The following is a 25,956-nucleotide window of genomic DNA, read 5'->3' as shown; positions in this document are numbered from 1 at the left end:
CCTATAATGGAATACTACTCAGCAATAAAAAGGAAAGAACGGCATACAACACGAAGGAAACTCAAAAGCTGACTGAAAGCCACCAGAAACAAGAGTACATATTCTAAGATCATATAAGTGTCATATATTTTTCTAGAGTATAAATATATTGTGTATATGTGTACGAAATTCCAGAAAAAGTCTCGTTTATAGTACAGAAAACAGATCAATGTTTGTCTCGAACTGGGAGCAGGGATAAAGTTTGGGTCTAAAAATAAGGGAATTTGCAGAATTGATGGTAATGTGCTATATCTTAATTAGGGTGGTGGTTTTAGAGATGTATAAATTTGTCAAAACTCACTAATCACGGATGGACCTTGAGGGCATTATGCTAAGTGAAATAAATCAGACAGAGAAAGACAAATACTGTATGATCTCCGGTATATGTGGAATCTAAAATAGAGTTGAACTCATAGAAAAAGAGATCAGAGTTGTGGTTGCCAGAGGCAGGGGTTAGGAGGTGGGGGAATTGGGTGAAGGTGGTCAAAGGTACAACTTTCCTGCTATAAGATTAATAAGCACTAGGAATGTAATGCACACCATGAAGACTATACTTAATACTGCTCTATGGTCTAGCCTAAAACTGCTGAGAATAAAACCCTAAAACTTCTCATTGCAAGGAAAAACAAATCCTTTTGTAATAATACGAGGTGATGGATGTTACTAAACTTATTGTGGTGATCGTTTCACAAAATATGTATATCAAGTCATTATGGTGTATGCCTTAAATTTACACAGTGTTGTATTAATTTCAATTATATCTTAATAATACTGGGAGGGAAAAAAAAAACCCTCACCAGTCTACACTTAAAATGGGTACATTTTATTTTATGTGAATTACGACCAAACAAAAACTGACTTTATAAAAAGTCCATTTTTACCTTCTCTTCCCTGTCTACTTAGCAGTTGGTGATTTGCTTTTCCTACACTACCTAAAGCTAATCTGACATCAGCTTCATGGGGACAATACAAAATGTAAAACAAAGTATAGATGTCTTCTTGGTTCTTAGGCTTTTGCTGATCAAGATAATGAGCAGAGCTGCAGAATGAAAAAGTTGAAAAGCTACATTTATTACCCTGAGAAATCTGGGAAATTTACTACTGAAAGAAGAGACCAGATAGACAGTTTAGTTAAGAAAACAGAGATCTGGATCACCTAGTGTTTTTTGTGGAGTGAAATGTAGAGAAAAGAGTAATAAAACACATCATTCAACTGTTTTATTATTTGTTGTATAATACATGTTAGGTCCGCTTTGAAAGATTTTGGTAAAGATTTAGCTTACGTTAGAACGCTTTCCCCTTCCCACCCCCTTGATGTGTGTGACCAAATCTGTGTCCTTAAAATGCAGTGTCATAGTTGGACCAGCTACAAGCGATCCAACAATTTTATCTGGGTTACAATAATTTCACACATTCTGCTCCGGCAACACTAAACTGCTTCTACATGTCCAGTGACAGACTCTGTGCTAGTTCTCATTTCCCTGTCTTTCATCTTACTGTTCCCAATGCCTGGGATGGTCCTCTTCCCTTCCACTCCACTCATATTGTTCTTTTGGCTTGGCTAACTCTTAATTTTTAAGATTCAGGTTAATAGTCACCTCTTCCAGGAAGCAATCCCTGATTCTCCCATATTTCCCAGTTGGAGTTAGATGATCCTCTCTTGGAATGCACAACATTTTGAATGTATTACTAAAGCACCTACCACACTGTGCTGTAATTAGACGTTACTATGCCTGTGTCTCACTGAATGTGAGCTCCTTGAGGAAAAGTATAACATGGTTTACCCTTGTAATTGTCAAGCACAGTACCTGACATGTAATAGGCACCCACTAATTCTTTCTTGAATGGTTGAATGAGTGCATGAACAAATAATTTAAAGAACCATGAGAGACTATGGACTCTGAAAAACAAACCAAGGGTTCTAGAGAGTAGGGGGGTTGGCGGGATGGGTATTAAGGAGGGCACGTTCTTCATGGAGCACTGGGTGTTACATCCAAACAATGAATCGTGAAACACTACATCAAAAACTAATGATGTAATGTATGATGACTAACATAAATAATAAAAAAAAAATATTGTTTCCAGCTGCAATCAATTTAACCAGGCTTCTGTTTCCTCCTCTGTAAAATGTGTATTCCTAATCCCTGGCTTTTTGTTTGTATTGTGTTTATGTTCTATTATTTTATTTTTTTATAATTTTATTTTATTACTTCATCTTATTTTTCTGTCTGCATTTTGACAGACCTTTGTGAAAGCCAAATGTGATTAAGTCAAAGTGGTAACCCAGTAAATTTAAGGGATATCATCAGTAATAAAAATGCAGGCAATGATGACAGTGTCATTGTGGTGTTTTATGGGATTGAAACTTAACAGTCAAAGCATGCAAACCATGAGAAGTCCAGAGAGTCCAGCAAGGATGGGAAGTTTGGCAGGTATGGATGATCAGAAATAGCCATGGGGGAAGTACAGCAAAACAAAGCGGGAAGGATCAATAGGTCTTAAGAGTGAAGGCAGAGAAGGGGAGTACACAGGTCAGGTGATTTGAGGCAGCAACACCACGAAAGACGGAGATGCAGGCCAGCCCCATGCATCAGCACAGATGCTATCTCCCTGTCCTCTTTTCGGGTTCTTGCTAGCAACTGGAGGGTCTGGACTCCACGTAGAGTGAAACTGAAACTTCTGGGTACATTACACTTAGGGCAGAACCAGAGATGATGGAAATACAGAAGATTCTCAAATTATCCCTCGAAGTGTTACGGCCAACCTGCCTTTGTTCCCACTGTTTTTATGCCCCTGGGACAGGAAATACTTCCAAAAACATATCTGGAGTGTTCTGGGCAGTTTGGAGCTGAGTTAAGAGTAAGAAGCTTAAGAGAAGGGTGCTGAGGAAGGGAAGGGATGAGTGCACTGGGGTACAGCCTGGCCCAGGAAGATGAAGCTCCAAATATCTTGCTGTGTGATGTCCCAGAGCTCCTTGCAGCACTCCCCTACACCCCCAGGCTCTGAAAGGAAAGCTCATTTCTTCATCAGCAGTGCTGGCAACATCCTTACTGCCCTTAAGGGAAACAAACCCTTTCACTGCAGATGTAATTACTGCATCCTGTTCCAGTTGTGCAGGGACAAATAAGCATAGGCTCAGTGGAGCAGGCAGGGGGCCTCGAGAGGCCCGAGAAGAAAGCATTTCCCTGCGCCGATGGTGTGGAGAACAGAGGTAAGGGGAGCAGAGCTTGCAGGGAAAGAAAGAGAACTGGGAAAGCAGAGGGCTGCTCATTCTGATTACATCGGGTACTTTATAAGCATTTCTCTTAGGAAGCAAAATCATCCAGAGTATCATTAAAAACAAACCACTTCTAGTGCCCCAGGGGGGTTACTCTCACCAATAAATGGTTCTGGAGTGGAGAAACCATTGATACGATAAGAAAGAAATAAGGGGAAGGGGGCGGGGAGCAAAAGCATAAAGAAAAGGCAGAAAAGGCTTCTGTGACTGTCGCTTTGACTAATGAGGCTTTGCAGGCCACCAGGAGGGGCAGAGTGGGGGTCCTTGGGCTATGCTTCAGGTGTTCCACGGAGGTCAGATTCCCTCACCTCCTCACTCAACTCCAATTCTCCTGTGTGTGAATCAATCACTGCCTCCAGCTGGGAAGCCCAGATTCAAAGGGACAATCAACTACTTTTGCTTAGTAAGATCAGTTTTCCTTTATTCCTGCTTATGTCCAGTGGATATTTCCTCTCAGAGGCTGGAACATTCACAAGACTTGGAGGGCCCCACTCCAATTAAAATCCTCCAAGCAATGCCTATTTTCCTTCTCCTTCCCCTCCCTCCTCTGAATCTCACACGAAGAGAGGCCGCTCATTAAGCATGGTCACTACCTTTAAACAGGGGGAGGAAAGAATGTCTCCCCATTACCACCATTTCATACTTCAGCCTCCGTCATGCTGGAGATAAAACCCAGCACAGTCAGAAGCCTATGATGGTAGGTGCTTTGAGAGGACAGGAGGAAAGGAGCACACTTAACACACTCTATGATCCTTGAATGAATGTTGGGCACTTGGATGTACTGAGGAGGTGATGACCTCCTGGTGTTGACTGCTACAGAATTCACGGCCAGGGTCCATGTGTCTGTTTTGGCCTGATCCTAGCTGATGTGGGTGTGGAATCCCCTTGGCAACTCACCCAGAGCTCTTTGGTCAACTCCCAGGGTCTTCTCCAACCCATGAAAAAGACAGTGGCCTTACAAATTTAATTGGGACCCCAGGCAGCCCCATCCCTCTCTTTCATATACAAAAGAGGCTTTCTCAGAGGTGGTTTGGTTCCAACCATATTGCACGGCAATGTTATGTTTACACACCTCTCCTAAACCCCACACTAGGTTTACAGCTGGGACTTATACTGCTTTACACATCACACGGTGGATTTAATGAGAACTACTTTGGCTGTAAGTGATAGAAACCCAACTTAAGATAGCTTGAATGAGACAAGGTGCTTTGTAGGAACTTTTGCCCTAGAGATGTAGAGGGTTTTAGAAGAAGATGTAAATGGCTGGGAAAAAATGGCATATCAAGGACTGAAAGGATACACAGCTAGCCCTGAAAGTCCTTTGAATCTACTCTCAAGGGTGCTCGTCCAGGAGGTAAGGTAGAAACCTCTCTGAGGTTCCTTCAACATCTGGCCAGATGAAGGAAGGAGTTCAGTATCTAAATTAAACACATTATCGCCGGAGGTGGCTGCAGTTTGTTAGTGTGGAACCAAGCTGCTTATTATTTTCTTTTGAAGCCTAGGATTTCTATTCAGCAAGAAGAGTCACTGTGGACCCACTGCTGAGGCCAATTAGATCTACAGAACTTGTAAAGTGGGTCTCAATTTTATCAGTGCCCGACTGATTTCAATAGCATAATATGATATAGCAATTGCATAGAGAAGGCTTTACAACAGACGGCAGGCATCATTGGATGCCTTTCCAATTCTAATTTTACTTTTGAGTTAGTTGGGCTTTTCACTTGCTATGATACATGTTAATATTCATTCTTATATCATAATCTAAAAAGTATTTGGAATAGATACTATCAAATTCCATTCTCTCTTCCTCCATAAGGGGAGCATATTATTACTAATTCCTTTCTGGTTTATAGGTGGGGAAATTGAGACAGAGGTTTAGTGGTTTGCCAGATTTACATAGAAAATGAGTAGATCAGAAATGAAATGTTCCTAGTTAAATCCAATACATGAACATCTGATTTCTCAGCTCTTTTACTTGCAACTTTCTTTGTATTTTCTAGTGTTCTTCGAATGAAGACCAAACTTTGAAGGGCTCTGTGTGATCTGGCCCCTAATTACATATTCTCAGACCATTGTCTCTCCAGCCTTCTACACATTCATGACACAGTTCTTTTGTTTCTCCAAGAGCCACGCTCCCTCTCACCTCAGGGCATTTGCACATGCTGTTCTCCCTTACCTGGAAAGTTTCTATACAGCCCAGCCCCAACACATACACATTTCCTTGTCCCTGTCTCTAGTTAACATTCATTCATCTTTCTATGTCAGCTCAAGCATCACTATCTCAGGAGAAATTCAGCCTAAACTAGCTCACACCACTCTGCTGCCCATTGTCACAGCAGTTACCACACTTTCAACTTACATATTCTTTTTTTAAATTTTATTTTATTATGTATGTTAGTCACAATACAATACATCATTAGTTTTTGATGCAGTGATCCACGATCCATTGTTTTCGTATAACACCCAGTACTCCATGCAGAACATGCCCTCCTTTTTTTTATTTTATTTTTTTATTTTTTTTAAAGATTTTATTTATTTATTTGAGAGAGAGAGAATGAGAGATAGAGAGTACGAGAGGGAAGAGGGTCAGAGGAAGAAGCAGACTCCCCGCTGAGCAGGGAGCCTGATGTGGGACTCAATCCCAGGACTCCAGGATCATGACCTGAACCGAAGGCAGTTGCTTAACCAACTGAGCCACCCAGGCGCCTGAACATGCCCTCCTTAATACCCATCACCAGGCTAACCCATCCCCCCACTCCCTCCCCTCTAGAACTTACATATTCTTGATGACCTGATTAATGACTAAATCTGACTAGACTATAAGCTTCATAAGAGCAGGAATCACGTCTATTGTACACACTATTGTTGCTATAAGAACAAGTGAACATTCTTAACACATCAAATGAATGAATGAATTCATGAACAGAGATAAAAATAGCAACAGCCTTACAAAAGACAACAAACAGCATTTCCAATTCCAATTTTACATTTGAATTAGTTGAGTTTTCCACTTGGTATGATACATGTTAATATCCATTCTTATTTTTATAATCTAAAAAGGCCCTGCAAAGAGGCTAAACATTACTTCACAGCAAGCCTAATTCCCTGCTGCCCCATTTCCAATATATAGTTTCTCAACTCAGTGTGAGGAGTGTGAGTAGTATTAAGCATAGTTACATATCAAGAACTCATGACATTGTGGTTGTTTGCTCTAAGGTGAGTTATTTCACCCTCTACCTTAGGAAGAGAACCAACCCTAGGGAATTATTGTCTATTTTGTAGTGAGTGCTTTCCCTTGTAGGAAGGAAAACAGAGGGACACTACCCAGGCCTTATGATCTCACACTTCCTAGCGCTCCGGGGTCAGGGCCATGAGCGACATCAGCTATACAACGATGTTGGCTTCCTGCATCTGTCCGCCAGGATCGCTTGCCATGCCCTCCCCTTGCTCACACAAAAGAACTTCAGCCTCCCAAGAAAGAGATTCTCAGGAATTTATGACTCAATCAACTCACCCAAAAGGAGCATAAATGGGATTAGTTTTAATATTGTTAAGTTGCAAAAATACAAGCATATGTGCATGCCAAAGTGAAAATGTACGCAAGCAAAGGGGGAAAACATATGGGTACCCATATGGTGAAAAGCGCATTGCTAGACCTTCATACACTTCTCATTTACAACAAGAACCAAAGTTAGTGAACATAAATTTGCTTTGCAAAAATGTGAGAGGAACAGCTTGTTTGCCCATAACTGTTCACTGAGCAAGATATGTATAACCTTGATTTCTCATCTCAGACACCTCTTTCTCACACTCTGGGGATTAATTAGGCTCGAAACATGACTTCAGATTAGAAACAAAGATCCTGGATGCCTTGGAGAGGGACAAAGAAGTAGTAGCATGACTGGATGATGCAGAGGGTCAACTAATAGGCAATTCTTATTAGTGGCTGGAATGTGTACCTAAGATGGCTTAGAAGAGAAATGAAGTTGGTAGGTCTCAGCGGGTTGATTTTAATTGAAGCAGAGAAACAACAGGGACCTACAGCCGACAACAGCATGAATGTGGGTTTCATTTGGAGGCTGTGCTTTCTTAGAACAATACTGAGTGGTAGCTAGAAAGTGCCTACGTATAAGAAGGAAGGTGTGGAGTTAGGGAGGGAAATATAAGAGCGTGGGTGATGCTCAAAGCTAGTGAGTGAACGCTCTTGGATTCCCCAGATAACAGGCAGAATTTGATAAAATATATCATGTTATATTGTACCTGTTCCAACCGCAAGCCATGGGCACCATTTTGTACAGTATAAAGAGCTCTAGACTTAAACAACGGGAACTAGGCCTCTTTCATATACCCACCACCTTAGTCAGCTGAGAGCCATTGGCCATAACTCAACCTTTCCAAGTCTTTTCCATACCTGTGGAATAGGTAAATATTCCTGCTGACCTGTATGAGAGAGTTGCTGTAAACTCACTGGAAATGATGCATGTAGCAATATTTTATAAATAATAAATTCCTATATAAGCATGTTGGAAAACTACACATTTTACTTATCATTTCTATTTTTTAACCTTTTATTTTGAAATAATTATTGATTCACAAGAAGTTGCAAAAATAATAGACAGAGGTCCCATGTGCTTGTGACCAGCTTCCCCAGTGATGGCATCTTATATAATAAAGTACCTTATCCAAACCAGGTTACTGATATGGGCACAATGCAATTAACTATACTGTGGAACTTGCTAAAATTTCACCGGGTTTTACAGGCACTCACTGCTATTTTCTTTGCATATAATTCTATGACATTTCGTTACTGCAAAGCAACTCCCTCATGGTACTCCTTCCCCTTCCCTGCCTGAACCTCTGGCAACCACTCATCTGTGGTGCATCTTTATAATTTTGCCATTTTGAGAATGTTATAACAGTACTATCAACAGGATGCAACCTTTGGAGACTGACTCCTTTCATTTGGTGTAATACCCTAAGGTCCATCCGAGTTTTTGAGTGTATTTCAAATTCATCGTATTTTATTGCTAACTAGCATCCCATGGTGTGCTTGTACCTCAGTTTGTTTAACCATTCACCCACTGAAGGATATTTGGGTTGTTTCTAAGTTCAGCTATTACAAATAAAATTATGTCATTCTGAATTTTCACGTGGACAAGAGGGACACTGAATCACTAACAAATGACCCAAGACTGTCAAGGGATAAGAGGTAGGAATAGGCAAAATAATAGGAATAATTATAAACAATAAAAAAAGGCATAGTAATGAATATGAGCACTTTTCTCTCAGGGCTACTAGGGCATTAAATGAGTTGAAACGGCCCCTTTTTGCAGTCTAGGAGATCTGATAGAGGAAGTGGCTTTCCTAAAGTTACTCAGAATGTAAACTGCTTGGGCCAGACTTCATTTCAGGTCTGTAAGAATCTGAAGTGCATGTTCAGTCTCAGATAAAACCACCAGCCACAGGATTGACATCTACCCACGAGTACAGGCTAGCGTTCCTTTTATTTGGAATGTTAAGAACTTGGCAAATTTTTTCAAGACATTTTTCTTAGGAATTTCTCACACAAAAACTAAGGGCTGTAGGGGTGCCTGGATGGCTCAGTCTGTTGGGCGTTCGCCTTCGACTCGGGTCATGATCCCAGGGTCCTGGGATTGAACACCGTATCGGGCTCCCTGCTAAGCTGGGAACCTGCTTCTCACTCTCCTGCTCTCCTTGCTTGTGTTCCCTCTCTCGCTGTGTCTCTCTGTCAAATAAATAAATAAAATCTTAAAAAAAAAAAAGAAAGAAAGAAAACTAAGGGCTATAGCAGAAACAGTCTTGAACTAATATATTTTGTGACCTCAACATTTAGCAAAGTGAATAGAAGATAGAAAAGAGCTGCCCAACAAGGTCAGAACCATGGGAAATGATTTCACGAGTGTTAGCTCTCTTAGCTTACATGCAATTCACTCATCTAGGAAACTCATATATCTAAAACAAAAGCCAAGCAGGATTTTCCCCAGAACAGTTATCTGCAGTGTTATATATCACATTCATGAATGCTGATGCCCTTTCCTCCGAGAAGTTTCTCTCCTACCACTACGTTCGGATTTGGGACTAATCAACTTGGTTATATAGATTCTTGCTCATGACAAAATAGAAGTAAATAATCAGAAGGAATGTGGCTGCCAAAAGCCTGGTATGCTGACTTTAGGAAGAACTGACAACTAATAGTCATTTGGAGAGAAGGAAGGAAAAATACCAGGACTATAAAAAACAGACACAAGAATTTAAACAATATTTTAGGGCCCCATTTCCGGTTATCCCAGTCTCTAAATGCTAAGATATGCATGATGCTGATGTTACATTGTAAAGATGAGGCCAAATAGCACTCACTGTACTCAAGGAAACAGAGGAGAACATAATAGATTTTTAAAATGTTTCCATTAAAAATGACTCAAGTCAATGATAAAGGAGTCAGCTTCGGTTACCTGGAAAATTCACTTCTGTGAAATAACTCATTCGCTTGCTCCCTGAGGTATTACTGTATATGAGTAGATTGTAGGAGCAGCTCACTCACAGGTGAATAGCTGTCATCTTAAAATCTCCATGGAGAGGAAACAGAAAAGAAGACTTTATTATTTTCCCAGAACATCTGGCCTTTCCAAATATGTCATTGGAAATGGGGCCAGGTGTGTAACACATTCTAGTGGATTACAAAGGCATTGTAAGAGGGAACGACAACACTCCTTAGAACACAACAGCCTGTACTGTGTCCTCTGTCACACCCATCTGTGCAACTTTGGTTTAAGAAACGAAGAAACTTTGGTTTCACATTATTCAAGTGCAGCTTAGTTTCCACATTATTCATGGTTTTACATTCATGAGCCTTCCAATGATTGCTGGCCCGGCGCCCCTTCTCTTGTCCTTCAGGAGGGGAAAAGAAAATCATCCTTGGAACCCACCTGTTTTGCAATGTATTCCAAACACACTGGCCACTTGCCAATCCACTTCACCTGGCTGTTTTGGGACCTGCCCACTCTTTTGGGGGGGAAATTCTTTGAGGCTGCAGCCTGTGATTCCATCATTATTTTAATTCCTAAGCTGGAGGTCACTCAGTACAGATTTCTATGTGCGTGAAGGCTATTAAACAAGTGCTGTATTCTCTAGCAAATCCACATAAATATGTTTTTTTTAAAAACCCATTATCTGCTCCTGAAAATAAATTAAATATAACTTTTTATATCTGAAGCTAAATAAATACATGGTCAGTGGTTTGCATGTCAATTGCAAAACCCCCAAATGTATGTTTACACAGCACTTCTCTTTGAGATGCTCACAATGCTTAATAATCCTGTAACAATCTTGAGTTTTCCTTGGAGGCGAGGCAGATGTCCTCCGGGCAAACCTAGTTTCTGGGAATCTTAACATATCTGTCAACATTGCAAAGGAAACTGGGAGTCAAGAGATCTCCAGTTAGATATCCTAGTCTGGAGAACCAAAATGCTGGGGAGACCTTGGATCCACCTCTGGGATCTGGATTATTTGTTTCAAAAATTCTACCCTACTTTCATAGGAAGGACTGGTTTTGGGTTGGTTTGTTTATTTTCAAGTGAAAATGGGCCTAAAATACATAGTTATTTCAAAGGTGTTCCCAAGGAAGTGGCAATGATGGGAATATTTGCACCATGGAAATTGGCAAATGCTACCAGGGCTCTTTTGCCTTCCCAGTCTCGGCCCCAGTCAATTTTAAACATTTACCAGTATACCAAGATCTAAAATCCTTCCTTTTTCAACTATATGTCATTTCAGGTATAGATCATGTGGAGCTGTTTTTTTTTTTTTTTTTTTCTCTTCATTACATCTATTTGCTTTTTATATTTCAGAGATTCCATATTGTGTTTCTGATCCATGCAGGCTTACCAATATTTGTCTCTAGTGTGATAATGGATTTATTGGATCATTAGCTTTTACCTTTTTCCTATAATTTCTAGGGATTGGCGGCATTTGTTTGGCCTGTCTTTTTAAACTATAAGCATTGGTCTGTCTTTTTAAATTATAAGCATTACCACTATTCTTAATCTTTAACAATCTGCTCATTAAAATATTCTATTTCTAAATGAAAGTTTGTTCATTCACTTTGTTATACAGATCCCTAAATTTAACCAAGAGATTTCAAATCTTGCATTATTAGCATTTTGGGAACAAGGCTGTCCAGTGAGCTAAATTCTCCAATGTAATCCTATTGGAATTTCAAAGGAAATGTCATTGCAACTTTTATTTCCTATTCTTGCATGCTGAATTAACCAGCAAATTGTTCTAAAAATGCTTTTTGATGTTCAAGTTTTATTGGCTGCTCTTCTAAACCTTTAAAACAACTTCCCAGAGCCTCCTCAACTCTAAGTGAGAAGGAATAGCCTTCTAAAAATAAATAATGGTAGTCACTCTGCAGATGCACATTTTAAACTTGCAAACTCTCCAGGTTCCAAAGCTTTTCAAATTTGGAAAATAATGCTTTGAGTTTAAAATATTTAAATGTCATTGAAAGAGGAGGAGAAAGACAATGGGGGGAAGGAAAGACAGCAAAGTGAAGGCCAAAGCTATGAAAAAGGCAAAAGGCAACTGAAAGTAGATCATAGCCTGGGAGATTGGAAGAGCAGAGGAATCATTTAAATGTAGGGTTTTCTGAGCTTTTTTGAGGCTGAATTGTAACTATTACGTTGTATAAAAGATTGAGAATATGGATGAATTTCCCTTATTTTAAGAGGGAAAACTTACCAGTGTACCATTATAAGGTATTGCTTCAAAACACTTACACAAAGTCGAAATGCCTTTCAATCGGACCATGAGAGACTATGGACTCCAAGAAACAAACTGAGGGTTCTAGAGGGGAGGGGGGTGGGGGGATGGGTTAGCCTGGTGATGGGTATTAAAGAGGGCATGTACTGCATGGAGCACTGGGTGTTATACGCAAACAATGAATCATGGAACACTACATCAAAAACTAATGATGTAATGTATGGTGATTAACATAACATAATTAAAAAAAGATTTCTAGGCTCAGAGAACTATGCATTTAGGATCAAATAAATGCATTTTGTGATTTCAAGCATTTATATAAAACTCTGAATTTACCAAATACATAGAAATTGGTCTGATGTTTAGACATAGTTTTGTATGTAATATAAATCCAAAATTATCCCTCACTTCAAGCAAAATTCCCATAGGCCTTATGTCTTTGGGAACATAAGCTACTGCCCCATTTACATTAAAGTTGGGCTTTGTGATGTCCCTCATGTATAGTTTAACATTCTTGTTAACATTATTTTATAATATAGACATTTTATGTTTCAATATCTGAGGTCTGTATACAAAGAATATTCAGAGGATTTATTAGCATTATCTTTCCCTGCAACAAAGCGGGGGTTGACATATGCATCTCTGTTTACATGGAGGACATGAGACCATTTAAGTTTTCCCTTAAATGGTGCTCCTAGTAACAAGTCCAGTCTCTCATCTAGGAAGTACTGCTTACATAAATTATGTTACAGATTAGGGGCAAATCTTCAGGTCAGTATTTCCCATATCTCTATGTGTATATTTTTTAAAATTTCATTGAGATTTTAATTTACATACAATAAAATGTTCCCATTTTTGGTGTATAGTTTGACATTTTGACTTATGTAAGCGACAACATAACCAGCACCACATTCAAGATCTAAAACATTTCCATCACCTGAAAAAATTCCCATGTGCCCCTTTAGTCACATCTCCCCAAATCCTTACTCCAGGTAACCACTGACTTGATTTCAGTCACTACGAATTAGTTTTGCCTATCAAATCATGCAGTAGGTATTTTTGTGTCTTGCTTCTTTTGCTCAGCCTGTTTTCGAGAATCGTCCATTTTGTTACATGCAGCAATGATTTGTTCCTTTTACTTGCTGAGAAGTCATTTGTCATTTAAATATAGATAAATAGTTGTTTAAAAAATAGATAAATACACAATTTATTTAATTGTTGAAGGTTTGAGGTTATTTCTAGTTTGAGGCTATTATAAGTGAAGCTGCTATGAACATTTATGTACAATGTATATTTGTAGACAGACATTTTCATTTCTCTTTGGTGAACACTCAGGAGCAGAATTGCTGGGTCATATGTTAAGTGTATGTTTAACTCTATAACAAAGTGCCAAACTGTTTTCCATAGTGCTTATAGCATTTTATAGTCCCAGAGTTAATGTGTGAGAGTTTCAGTTGCTCTACATGCTTGGCAACACTTGATATTTTCAGGGTTTGTTGTTGTTGTTATTGTTGTTTTTAAGTTTGACAGTCTGGCAGTTGTGTAGTGGTGTTTCATTATGACTGAATTTTCCTTTCTATGGTAAATATATTGTGCATATTTTCATGTGCTTAATTTTTATTCATATATCTTCTTACGTGAATTGTCTGTTCAAATGTTTTGTTCATTTCAAGATGGGTTGTTAAATTATGTTGTAAGAATTCTTCATATAACCCAAATGAAGCCCAAACATAACCCAGACAAAACCCCAAATTCTTTGTCAGGTATATGAATGACAAATGTTTCTCCCAGTCTATGGCTTGTCTTTTCATTTACACTTAATGGTGTTTTTAAATTTGATGAAGCCATTATGAATTGAATTGCATTCTCAGTTCACTCGCTGTGCTTCCTTTCTTCCTGGTATCCACACCCTTGATGCTTGTCTCTCCTCCCTTGAGAAAGTAGCAGGGTCCTTCTGGAAGAGCCAGGGGGCAGTCAGCACTGCCTGGGGCTTGGTGGGAATGTGTGGAGTAACTTTGCAATTCCACCAGGAACCTGCCTCCTGATGGGTGACATTGACTGAGCACCTGGAGAATGAGGAGGTCATGCTAAATATCCACGGAATTTTATAAATATCTATTAAGCCAGGACCCCTTGAACTATCAGATGCAACATAGCATATACAGAACTGATGATATCAGAGATACTCTGAAGTTCTAATCCTAGTGCCGCAGAATGTGACCCTATTTGGAAATAGGGTCTTTACAAGTTTACCAAGATCAGATGAGGTCATTAAGGCAGGCCATAATCCAATATGTTGGTGGCCCTATAAAAAGGGAAAATTTGACACAAAGACAGCACACATGGAGAAGTCCATGTGATAATGAAGGCAGGAATCAGGGTGATACATCTGCAAGCCAAGAAACACGAAAGCCTGCCAGCCAACCACCAGAAGCTAATGGATTTGCATTGGGCAGGTTCTCCCTCACAGCCTTTGAAAGGAACCAACCCTACCTTCCCTCGATCATGGACATATAGCCTCCAGAACTACAAGAAAATACATTTCTGTTGTTTAAGCCATGCCATTTGTAGTATTTTGTTACAGCATCTGTGAGAAAATAATACAAAGCCAAATGTATTCATGTTTTCTTCTTTTATGGTAAGAGCCTTTGATGTCCTAGCAACACTTTGTCTATCTCAAGGTTACCAAGATGTGTTCCTATGTTTTCCTCTAGATCTAGGTTATTTTTACATCACGCACAAGCATACTCCACACATTCTCCTATTTCACTGAAATTCATTTGTGTATTTTCTGATGCTTGAGGGAGCATTTGTTTCTTGTATAATTTCTAGAATTAATCATAGTTTCTAGGAATGTATAAATATACCAAGTGACTCAGTGCCCATCTCTTCAAGTTCAACTTGGGGTAAGTTTTAGTTCCAAACGGATAGGGCCCACTGTTCTTTTGGTTCCCTTCCTACAAAGGTGGAGACGATTATCACTGATGTTTAATGCCAACCACTGAGTGCCCAGTACATGCATGCTAGGTGTACTTCATCTTTTCCATCATCCTTCTTCCACTCAGGTGGACTATTGATGTATAGGTCAAAGAGGTGTGGCTCTGGGGAAATGGTCTGAAAGTACTGAGTGAGGAGATCTTTTTTCTCAAGGATGCACAGTAACACCAACATTTACAATGGGCATTCTAGCCTTCTAGCACTCTTCTTAAAGAAAGGGCAAATGACCAACTGACCCATACATCTCCACCTTGAGAAATTAGTATCTTTATTTGAAGTTATGGCACCTCTGTTCTTCCTGGTTGGGAAAACAGAAGTTTTCTATGGCCATAAAAAGGACTGAGAAAATAATTCAGTACATTTTCTCTTTATAAATCCTTTTCTTTTTTTGGGAATGGAATACTTAGTGACTGATGCATGTGGCTTATTTGCTTTTACATTACTATGTTACAAATACAGCATTGCTTTCTGATTCCCAAAGTTTTGTTGTGCTTTAGAACAAATTCTTCAATAGAATAATAGAATAACTGAAAAATTCCCAAAGGTAAAGCCTTACCCTTGACTGACAGGTGTCTCCATGTCACAGTTGGCTCTGGTCTGCCAATAGCAAGACACAGCAGGGTCACACTGCTTCCCTCATTCACAGTGATGTCTGAGGAAATATTCATGATCTGGGGAGGAACTGTAAAGAAACAAAGGAGAAAAGAAATACATGAGAATGATTCTTTGCACTCAAACGGAGGTATTAGTCTATAAATATTTGCATAGCATGCTTTTATGATAGGTATTATTCTCAATAATAATGTTCAGATTGCTTGATTTGCCAACGAGGCAGCCATTAACACTGTGCACTGCTAGGGCTCAACCCTGGCTCTCCGTGGAACATGGCAAAAGCATAAGTACTTCCATTGCTTTGTTTTCCTCTTATTTTCTTCATTTCCTACCTGAAAAGATATGACTCATCACTCAAGAGACCTCAAAGATCACCTCCCCTCTGCAGTTTTCCTTCACTTCTCCCCAAATCCTGAGAAGAGAATTACTTCTCTCTCCTACTGTATTTGTCTGAACTTTCCACACAGAGGGGACTGAGCATGTGGTATCATGGCAGATTTTTTCATGCCTGTCTTTTTACCTAGACTTAGTTGCTTGAGGGTAAGGGTGGAGTCACATGCATCTCTATTTCCTCAGTATCTAGCACAAGGCTGACAAGGGTCCTGCTTAATTCCTCTTTGAAAGAAAGATCCAAAGAACAGATGGAATAAATCCAAAAAACTACGGGGTGCGATTGGGGGCAGGAGGTCAAAGCTTTTAATGGAGGATTTCAGATACCTAAACCTTTCTTCTCTGTTATGTTTCAGATTCTCTGAAGGATGGCAAGAGAGGAGGCTCCGAGCCTATGGCTCTGTTGATTTATTCAAACTGCCAGTTTAATTATGAATTATTAATTACCAAACAGGTAGAGTACCGGTAGGTTCCGAACCACCCAGAGTCAGTGGCAAAGGAGAATTATGGCTGATGCTTGATTCAGACAACTCTGCAGCCGGGAGTTTTATGCTGCTGAGACCTTAGAGGTAAGTCTTTTCAAGGAGAAGCCATAAGTAACATGTAGAGCATTTGACTTCTTAAGGGAATCCACATTAGCAAATAAATAAAAATTGCCTAGCTTATAAATCTGCCATATTTTGGATTATTTCTGCATTAGGATCTGGCCTGAAACTTCATTGCACATATTTTACCCAAATACACACTGGGAAAAAATAGTGTGCATTCTAACTACACTGCATTCTCATGAGAAAACTGTACTACCTGTTTTTCAGTATTTTCTAGCTTGTTAAAAAATAGTTCTGGGCTTAGAAATGTCAATACTTTTTTCACTTTTATAAAGCAACAACTTCAGTGCATCTTCCACAATATTCTCAGAATAATGTCTGCTTTAGCTGGATGTGTTGGCCCTCTGAAGTTCTTTCTCTAGACCCAGGTGTCTCCCTGGTGCTGGTGTTAGGGTAGACACAGCTCGGTGGAGGGGGGTGGTACAGTCAGGTTAGTAGAGGATAATTTAGTATATATGATGCCCAAGGACAGATCTCCCAACACAACCTCCAGTTCAGAATCATCAGTTTTGTACTGGCTATGTTGCATCTGATAGTTCAAGGGGTCCTGGTTTAATAGATATTTGTAAAATTCCATGGATATTTAGCATGACCTCCTCATTCTCCAGGTGCTCAATGTCACCCATCAGGAGGCAGGTTCCTGGTGGAATTGCAAAGTTACTCCACACATTCCCACCAAGCCCCAGGCAGTGCTGACTGCCCCCTGGCTCTTCCAGAAGGACCCTGCTACTTTCTCAAGGGAGGAAAAACAAGTATAGCATCAAGGGTGTGGATACCAGGAAGAAAGGAAGTACAGCGAGTGAACTGAGAAAAAGAAAAGTTCTTTCTTTTCTCAATTATGATATCCTTATTATTAATATGTACGATGCAATAATGTATATTAATACATAATGCTTGTTTTCAAATTGCTTGCGTGTATATTATCTTATGGTTTCTTCACAAATTATGAAATAAATAAAACAAATATTCTCACTATGAAAAATGAAAAAAAAAAATTGAGGCAAGGGGAGGGTTAAGTAAATTCCCCAAAAGGACATGGCCAGTAAATGGCAGAATTCTTTCCATCAGGTTAAGCAGCTTCTTTGTTTAACATCTTATCAATGCCTGGAACACAGTATTTATGTTTGCATATTCTGTTTCCTCTGCTTTGAATGATCTCCCAGTGCATCTTCGCTCACAGCACTTAACCACAATGAACAAAACCACCTCATTCCAGTTGCTTCTCCAACACAATGCACACCACTGAGGGAGGAGCCCATCTTAGTCATCTTTATTTCTCCAGGGCATGCTACTGGCAAGCAGCACGCACCAAGGGCGGCTCTCAATGCTTCTAATTTAATTTTAAATCTGAATTGAATTTGGCAATACTCTTATGGCCCTTCCTTTGTTAGCATGACAATTTTTTGAAGAAAGGAGCAATTGAAAATAAATAATTGCTCCTACATATTTTGACAGGAGACCTTGGTTCCATTTGCAGACACTTATCTGTGGCAAATGAATCTAAGTATCTATGAATCTATGTGTCAATCTAGGTATCTATGTGTCTCTATCCATATGGTTGTATAGGTAAACACAAAAATGTACAGTAGTCTTATCCAAAGTATCAAAATTACTCCCAGAAAGTGATAGGACTCACACAAGTCTAATTAAAAGATGACAAATAACACAGTGTGTTTTAGTCACATCTGCAGACACGAGGGGCCCCCAGCCCTGCCAATAGTGTATGCATCAGTTCTCTTTTCATTGATGGTGGTGGGATACAACCCTTCATATGGCTGTGCAGATTGTTCAGTGCACAACTACGAGCACTTCAAATTGTGGTCCTTTAAGATAAATAGATTAAAAATCGTTCAATAGATATAGACATATAAATGTATATATAGACATAAATAAAATATTGTCTGCCACTCTATGTATACACACACACACACACACACACACACACACAGACATATATACATAGACAAAGAGAGATGTATATATAAAGAGAGAGATAATATTTTATCAGATAGCAATCAGAGGAAGAGGCAGATTTCCGAAGTACCTTAGGGTTCTGGGTTACCATGAGGTATTTATACATTCTCTCTTTACCCTTAGCATGGCCAGCAGCTCTTAGACACAAAACATTCTCGAACCTGCCCCATCCTCTCCAATCACATTGCCATTGGGTTAGTTGAGAAGCTTATTATCTCTAGCTTGGAATATGACAAAAGTCTCTTCATTTCTCAACCAGCCACCATTTTATAATTCCAAACCCTATACACCTACCACAATCACCTCTTAAATATTTTTCTTCTGCCTAACACCCCCAATATCTGCCCCTGGCTAAGACTGGAAAGTCCACACTTCTCAGCAGGATTTACAAAACCATTTGTAGTCTGGCCATAACCTAACTACTAGCCCCTTCTCTAACAGGTAGCCCTCCCCGCCCCCTTCTCTGAGGCTACATCATTCTCTCATCTTTGTGCCTTTTACACATACGATTCCTTCTGCTGGGAAAGTGCTTTCCCACTTCTGTGCTGCACGAAATCCTCATCCTTCACTCAACTCAACTCAGGTCAACCAGGAACTCCTTTACGATGCCTTAGTTGCTCTCTCTTCTGTTCCCAAGGCATTCTTTTTATGTCTTTATCATACAATTTATCTTTGCAACTAAGCTATTCCATGGAAGCAATCTGCTATATTTATCCTCCTATTCCTATTATATAAAACCAAAACCTGACGTGTAGTAACATCCTTTTCCCCACTTAATGTAATATATGAATGCATAGGTTTTTAAATTGGGTATCTTATAATCTGTCAAGTGTTTTCCATCCTAGAGATCTGACATTCGCCCTTTCCTCTCCCTGAAATACCCCCCACCTTCATAGTATGTATTTTTTTTTTTCCCATCAGGGCTCAGTTTTGATGTTAGCTCCTCAGAGAAGTCTTTGTTAGGACCCTAATCCTCCCCCCAACCCATCTAATTCAGGTCCTTCTGTTCCAATGTCTTCTCAACCTTAAATATTCCTTAATGATTCTTATATAGCTTTGTGTTTTTATATACATTTGTATGATTATTTGTTTAAAGTCTTTCTGGTCCTAAACTATAGTATAAACCACTATATTCCCAGTACTTAGAACTATGCTTAGCACATAATGGGTGCTTAATAAAATTTTGTGGAGTAAATAAATGGTTACTATATATACAGTTGAGCCATGAACAACACAGGTTTGAACTAAATGGGTTAACTAATATACATTTTTTTACAGTACAATACTATACATGTATTTTCTCTCCCTTTTGATTCTCCTAGTAACATTTTTTTCTCTAGCTTAATTTATTACAATACAGTATAAAATACATATAACATATAAAATATATGTTACCAGTTGTTATGTTATTAACAAGATTTCTGATCAACAGTAGGCTCTTAGTAGTTAAGGTTTTGGAGAGTCGCAAGTTATATGTGGATTTTCAACTGCTTGGGGGGTTGAAACCCCTCTCCCCCATGTTCAAGAGTCAATTATAGTTTCTTATACATGTTATTATGCATTTGTGAGGAAACAAACCTGAGTAAATTAGGGATTGAAACATGTGATTCTGTATATATTAACACTATCCTCCATAAAGTTGATATGATATAGTTGGAATAGCATATGAGAAGGCCATGTACCATAGCCTAGGTTCTGGGGTCCAACATACCTGTGTAACCTTAGACAATCTTGGCTTAACTCCTCTGAGCTCCCAGTTCTTCATCTGTAACATGAAGAGAACAATTCTCTTTCTAGCTACTTATTAGAATTAAGTGGAAATGTGTATAGTATACTAGCACAGTGCCTGGAAATGAGTACTTTATACATGTTAGTTGCTATTATTCATTTTTATATATTCATTTTTGATATTATTCATGCTATTTAGAATCATGTTATTTAGCTTAGTCTGTTCCTAATTGCTCATTTTCTAAATCTCAGTTCCTTCAAAGTTAAGTCTGGATTTATATATAGATGATGTATGTTCTCCTTTGATAACTGGGAAGCCTGCATTATATATGCTTCCAGGCTAAAAAGTAAATATTCAATAAATTTGAATTTCTTCCTCTTTAGCTGAATAATTGAGCCTAAGCAAATGCACGGGTCAAATCAACAGATTTGTTTAAAGAGATTGCCTGACTCCTCCTTATCTCTTTTCTTTTAGGGAGTGTCTGTTTCTGTTTGTAGAAGGGACAGGGTACAGGCTTGAGCACCATACTCCATTATTTCCAAGGGCAGTAATTTCACCCATTTCAAACCTACCCTGTCCCTGTCCCGGCACAGTATTTGCTAATTAGGTTTTAAGTGTTTTGTTTAAGACTGGATGGCACTGTTTTTAAAAAAAAAAATCTTGTGATTTGTAATCATAAAGGCTGAGGTTTGAATACCATTTTTCTTCCAACTAATTTCTGTGCGATTGAAAAAAAAAATACTTAAGGCCATTAAGCTTCAGCTTCCCCTACCATAAAATGGGCAAGAATGTGGAGATTAGATTAGATTAGATTAGAGAGAATTTTTTTTTAATTTATTTATCTGTTTATTTGAAAGAGGGGGGAGAGCAGAGGAAGAGAGAGAGAATCTCAAGCCGACTTGATGTTCAGCAGAGCCTGACATGGGGCTCGATTCCATGACTCTGAGATCATGACATGAGCTGAAACCAAGAGGCAGACGCTTCACCAATTGAGCCCCCCACGTGTCCCAGAGAGAATGTTTTAAAGAGACTTAAATAGCTATTATTGTTTTTTTCTCCCCACTCCTCCTCTCTTTCTTGTTATCCTCAGAGAATAACAAAATATTAAGAGACCATGTGAAAGATAACATAAATGTGAAATTATTTCCATTATACTCAAAGTTAATTTATAAGGATAATACAGTAAACACTTTTAAAGAACTGGTATTTCATTCTTGTAGGGTTAATTTTTTTTTTTTTTTTGCATTTTAACAAGGGAGCTTCTTTCATAAACTAGAGGTGAGACTAATTTGAGAATTATAGCATGCATTCTAGGCTAGGTCATGCCAGATTCTGTATACGGAAATAGTATGACACGGTACCAAAAGCAAGACTTGAAGTGTGGGAATAGTGGATTCTGATCTTGGTTCTTCCATAGCTGTATAATCTTTTGTAAATGACTTAACCCCTCTGGTTTAGGGGTGTGTGTGTGTGTGTGTGTGTGTGTGTTCATTTGTTTCTTTTGGTTGGTTTTAAGTGAAGAAACTAGATAGTGAGTTCTCAGATTTTTCTGGTTTTAAAATTCTATGAGTTGGTGATCTTCTAGCAACATTACAAGTCCAGGGGGGCTGCTCCTGGGAACAAAGTGGTAACAGCACCAGCGGCAGGAACAAAACCACTAGTGTTTAATTCTTTGAGCCTACTATTAATTGCTCTGTATACATTATTTCCTTTAATCCTGAACATATTCCTAGGAAGCACTCTCTATTAAAAATCAGCATTAAAGGTAGACATATACATCAATGGAATAGAATTGAGAGTCCAGAAATATATCCATATTTTTATGGTCAATTGATTTTTCAACAAGGTGCCAAGATAATTCAATGGGGAAAGAATAGTCTTTTCAACAAATGGTGCTGGGACAACTGGATATCCACAGGCAAAAAATGAAGTTGGACTCCTACTTCACATTATACACAAAAAATTAACTCAAAATGGATCAAATACCTCAAAGTCACAGCTAAAAGAAAAAACACAGGTGTGAATCTTTGTTACCTTGGATCAGACAATGGTTTCTTAGATATGACAGCAAAACCGCAAGCAACAAAAGAAAAAAATAGATAAATTGGACATCATCAAAATAGAAAAAACTCTTTTAATTTTGTGCTTCAAAGAGTGCTATAGAAAAAGTAAAAAAGAAAACTCACAGGAGATAAAATTTTTGCAAATAATATAGCTGATAAAGGAGTAGTATCCAAACTATATAAAACTTTTACAACTTGACAATAAAAAGATATAATCTAATTAAAAATAGACAAAAGATTTGAATAGACGTTTCTCCAAAGAAGATATACAAATGGCCAGTATGTTCATGAGAAGGTGTTTGGTATCATAGCTCATTATGGAAATGTAAATCAAAACCCCAATGAGATCCTACTTTGCTTCCACTAGGACCAAAAAAAAAAGACAGATACTAATGAAAGTTGGTGAGGACATGGAGAAATTGGAACCCTCATACACGGCTGGTGGAATTGTAAAGAAGTGCAGTTGTCTTCAAAACAGTCAGACAGGGGACAGAGCAAGATGGTGGAGGAGTAGAAGACCTGGGTTTCGTCTGGTCTCAGGAATTCAGCTGAATAGGGATCAAACCATTCTGAACACCTACGAACTCAACAGGAGATCGAAGAGAGTAGCAACAACTCTCTGAACAGAGAAGCGACCACTTACTGGAAGGTAGGACGTTTGGAGAAGTGAATCCGAGGCAATATTCGGGAGGAGAAACAGCAGGGGAGGGGGCCTCCGTCGGCCACATCTGGCAAGTGATAGAGCCGCGGAGCACAAAATCGGAACTTTTAGAAGTCGGCTCCTCTAAGGGACGTTGCTCCAGTGGCTAAGCGGGGGGTGGAACCCTCACAGGACAGTGTGGTCTCAGGACGCTCGGGGTCACAGAAAGACTAGGGGTGCCTGAGTGCGGCAGAGCTCCCAGGTATCAGAGCAGGGAAGCCGGCTGCAGAGACGGAGCCGAGGCGCGGGCTCTCAGCTCGGGGTTGCCATAAACTGTGATCCGCGGCCCAGTCGGGCCACTGCTCCTCCAGCAGGGACCCAACAAGCAGCAGAGCCAGGGAGACTCCCCTTCCTCCCTGGGGAGGAGCGGTGCAGGAGCGCACCGCAGGGATCTGCTGGGTTTGGATACTCCACAAGGGGTCGGGTGCCAGAGATAGAAATGCTCGGTCACAGGCCGGGTGAGCACGGAGTGCGGCCGGAGACCGGGGACACGGGAGTGACTGCTTTTCTCTGGGGGCACACTGAGGAGCGGGGCCCCGAGTTCTCAGCTCCTCCGGGCGGAGATTGGGAGGCCACCATTTTCACTCTGGTCCTCCAAAGCTGTACCAAGAGCTTGGAGGAGAAAAAGCACCAGAGACCAAACCCGAGCAGATTGCTTAGCCCGGCCGGGAAGGGCGGGGCAATTCCGCCTCCAGCAAAGACATTTGGGAACCATGGCAACAGGCCCCTCCCCCAGAAGATCAGCACGTACAGCCAGCAAGCCAAGACCAAGTTTACTGATCAAGGAGAACAGGAGAACTCCAGCAATAGGGGAATACTGCACATAGAATTCATGGCTTTTTAATCATGATTCATTAGTTTTTCAAAGTTGATTTTTTTAACTGTTTTTTTCTTTTTTTGAATTTTTCTTTTTCCCTTTTTCAACCAACATCTTATCAATCCCTTTTTTTAAAAAAACATTTTTTTATTTTTCATTTTTAGAGTCATATTTTATCCCTTCATAGTAGTTACCCTTATTTTTGGCATATATATATGTTGTTCTCTCTTTAAAATCTTGAGATACAGTTTCTTCTAACATATCAAAATATACCCTAAATCACTGGTGTATGGCTTTGTTCTAGTCTCCTGCTTGATCACATTCTCTCCCTTTTCTTTTTTTCTTTTCTTTTTTGTTTTTTAATCTTCTTCTTTCTTTTTTCAAACAACTTCTTATCTTATCAATTCCTTTTATAAAATCTTTTATAATTTTCATCTTTACAGTCATCTTCCATCCCTTCATTGTATCAACCCTTATTTTGTACATATATAAGTCTTTCTTCCTTTAAAATATTAGGAGGCACTTTCTTCTAAAAGACCAAAATACGCCCCAAATCTAGTGTGTGGCACTGATCTATACACTAGTCTGATCATATCTGATCATATTCTGTTTTTTTTGTTTTGTTCTGTTTTTGTTTGTTTTTATCTTTTTCTTTTTATTCCTCTTTCTTTTGTCTTTCTTTCCCTTTCTTTTCCCCTGGTTTCAGGTCTTTTCTGATTTGTATAGAGTATATTTGCTGGCGACATTGTTAACCTGTTAGCATTTTGTTCTCTCATTCATCTATTCTCCTCTGGACAAAATGACAAGACAAAAAAAATCACCTCAGCAAAAAGAACAAGAGGTAGTACCGTCTCCCAGAGACCTACTCAATACAGACATTAGTACAATCTCAGACCTAGAGTTCAGAATCATGACTTTAAAGATACTAGCTGGGCTTAAAAAAGCGTGGAAGTTATTAGAGACACCCTTTCTGGAGAAATAAAAGAACTAAAATCTAACCTAGTCGAAATCAAAAAGGCTATTTATGAGGTGCAATAAAAAATAGGGGCACTAACTGCTAGGATAAATGAGGCAGAAGAGAGAATCAGCGATATAGAAGACACAATGATGGAAAATAAAGAGGCTGAAAAAAGATAAACAACTACAGGATCACGAGGGCAGAATTCGAGAGATAACTGATACGATAAGACGAAACAACATTAGAATAATTGGAATCCCAGAAGAAGAAGAAAGAGAGAGAGGGGCAGAAGGTATATTGGAGCAAATTATAGCAGAGAACTTCCCTCATGTGGGGAAGGAAACAGGCATCAAAATCCAGGAGGCACAGAGAACCCCTCTCAAAATCAATAAAAATAAGTCAACACCCCGACATCTAATAGTAAAATTTACGAGTCTCGGAGACAAAGAAAATCCTGAAAGCAGCTCGGGAGAAGAGATATGTAACCTACAATGGTAGAAACATTAGATTGGCAACAGACCTATCCACAGAGACCTGGCAGGCCAGAAAGGACTGGCATGATATCTTCAGAGCACTAAACGAGAAAAATATGCAGCCAAGAATACTATATCCAGCTAGGCTCTCAATGAAAATAGAAGGAGAGATAAAAAGCTTCCAGGACAAACAAAAACTAAAGGAATTTGCAAACACGAAACCAGCCCTCCAAGAAATATTGAAAGGGGTCCTCTAAGCAAAGAGAGAACCTAAAAGCAGCAAAGAGCAGAAACGAACACAGACAACAGACAGTTAACAGTCACCTTACAGGTAATACAATGGCACTAAATTCATACCTTTCAATAGTTACCCTGAATGTAAATGGGCTAAATGCCCCAATCAAAAGACACAGGCTATCAGATTGGATTAAAAACAAGACCCATCAATATGCTGTCTGCAAGAGACTCATTTTAGACCCAAAGACACCCCCAGATTGAAAGTGAGGGGGTGGAAAACCATTTACCATGCTAATGGACA

At 39.3% G+C, this 25,956-nt stretch overlaps 1 protein-coding gene across 4 annotated transcripts in view; it reads right to left on the bottom strand.

The window, feature by feature from the left end:
- OPCML (opioid binding protein/cell adhesion molecule like) overlaps positions 1–25,956 on the bottom strand; it is a 524,690-nt gene that overhangs the window by 80,829 nt on the left and 417,905 nt on the right. For all 4 annotated transcript variants that reach the window (XM_028120822.1, XM_028120823.1, XM_088018155.1 and 1 more), the window contains exon 3: positions 15,651–15,776. In XM_028120822.1, coding sequence (XP_027976623.1) covers positions 15,651–15,776 — 126 coding nt within the window. The remainder of the gene's footprint in view (positions 1–15,650; positions 15,777–25,956) is intronic.

The sequence above is a fragment of the Eumetopias jubatus genome, unplaced genomic scaffold (assembly GCF_037043125.1).
Source record: "Eumetopias jubatus isolate StellerSeaLion01/CBP00866 unplaced genomic scaffold, mEumJub1_p1.0 scaffold_13, whole genome shotgun sequence".
Taxonomy (NCBI): Eukaryota; Metazoa; Chordata; class Mammalia; order Carnivora; family Otariidae; genus Eumetopias; species Eumetopias jubatus.
The sequence above is the reverse complement of the archived record's forward strand: the minus strand, read 5'-3'. Positions and strand labels throughout refer to the sequence as shown.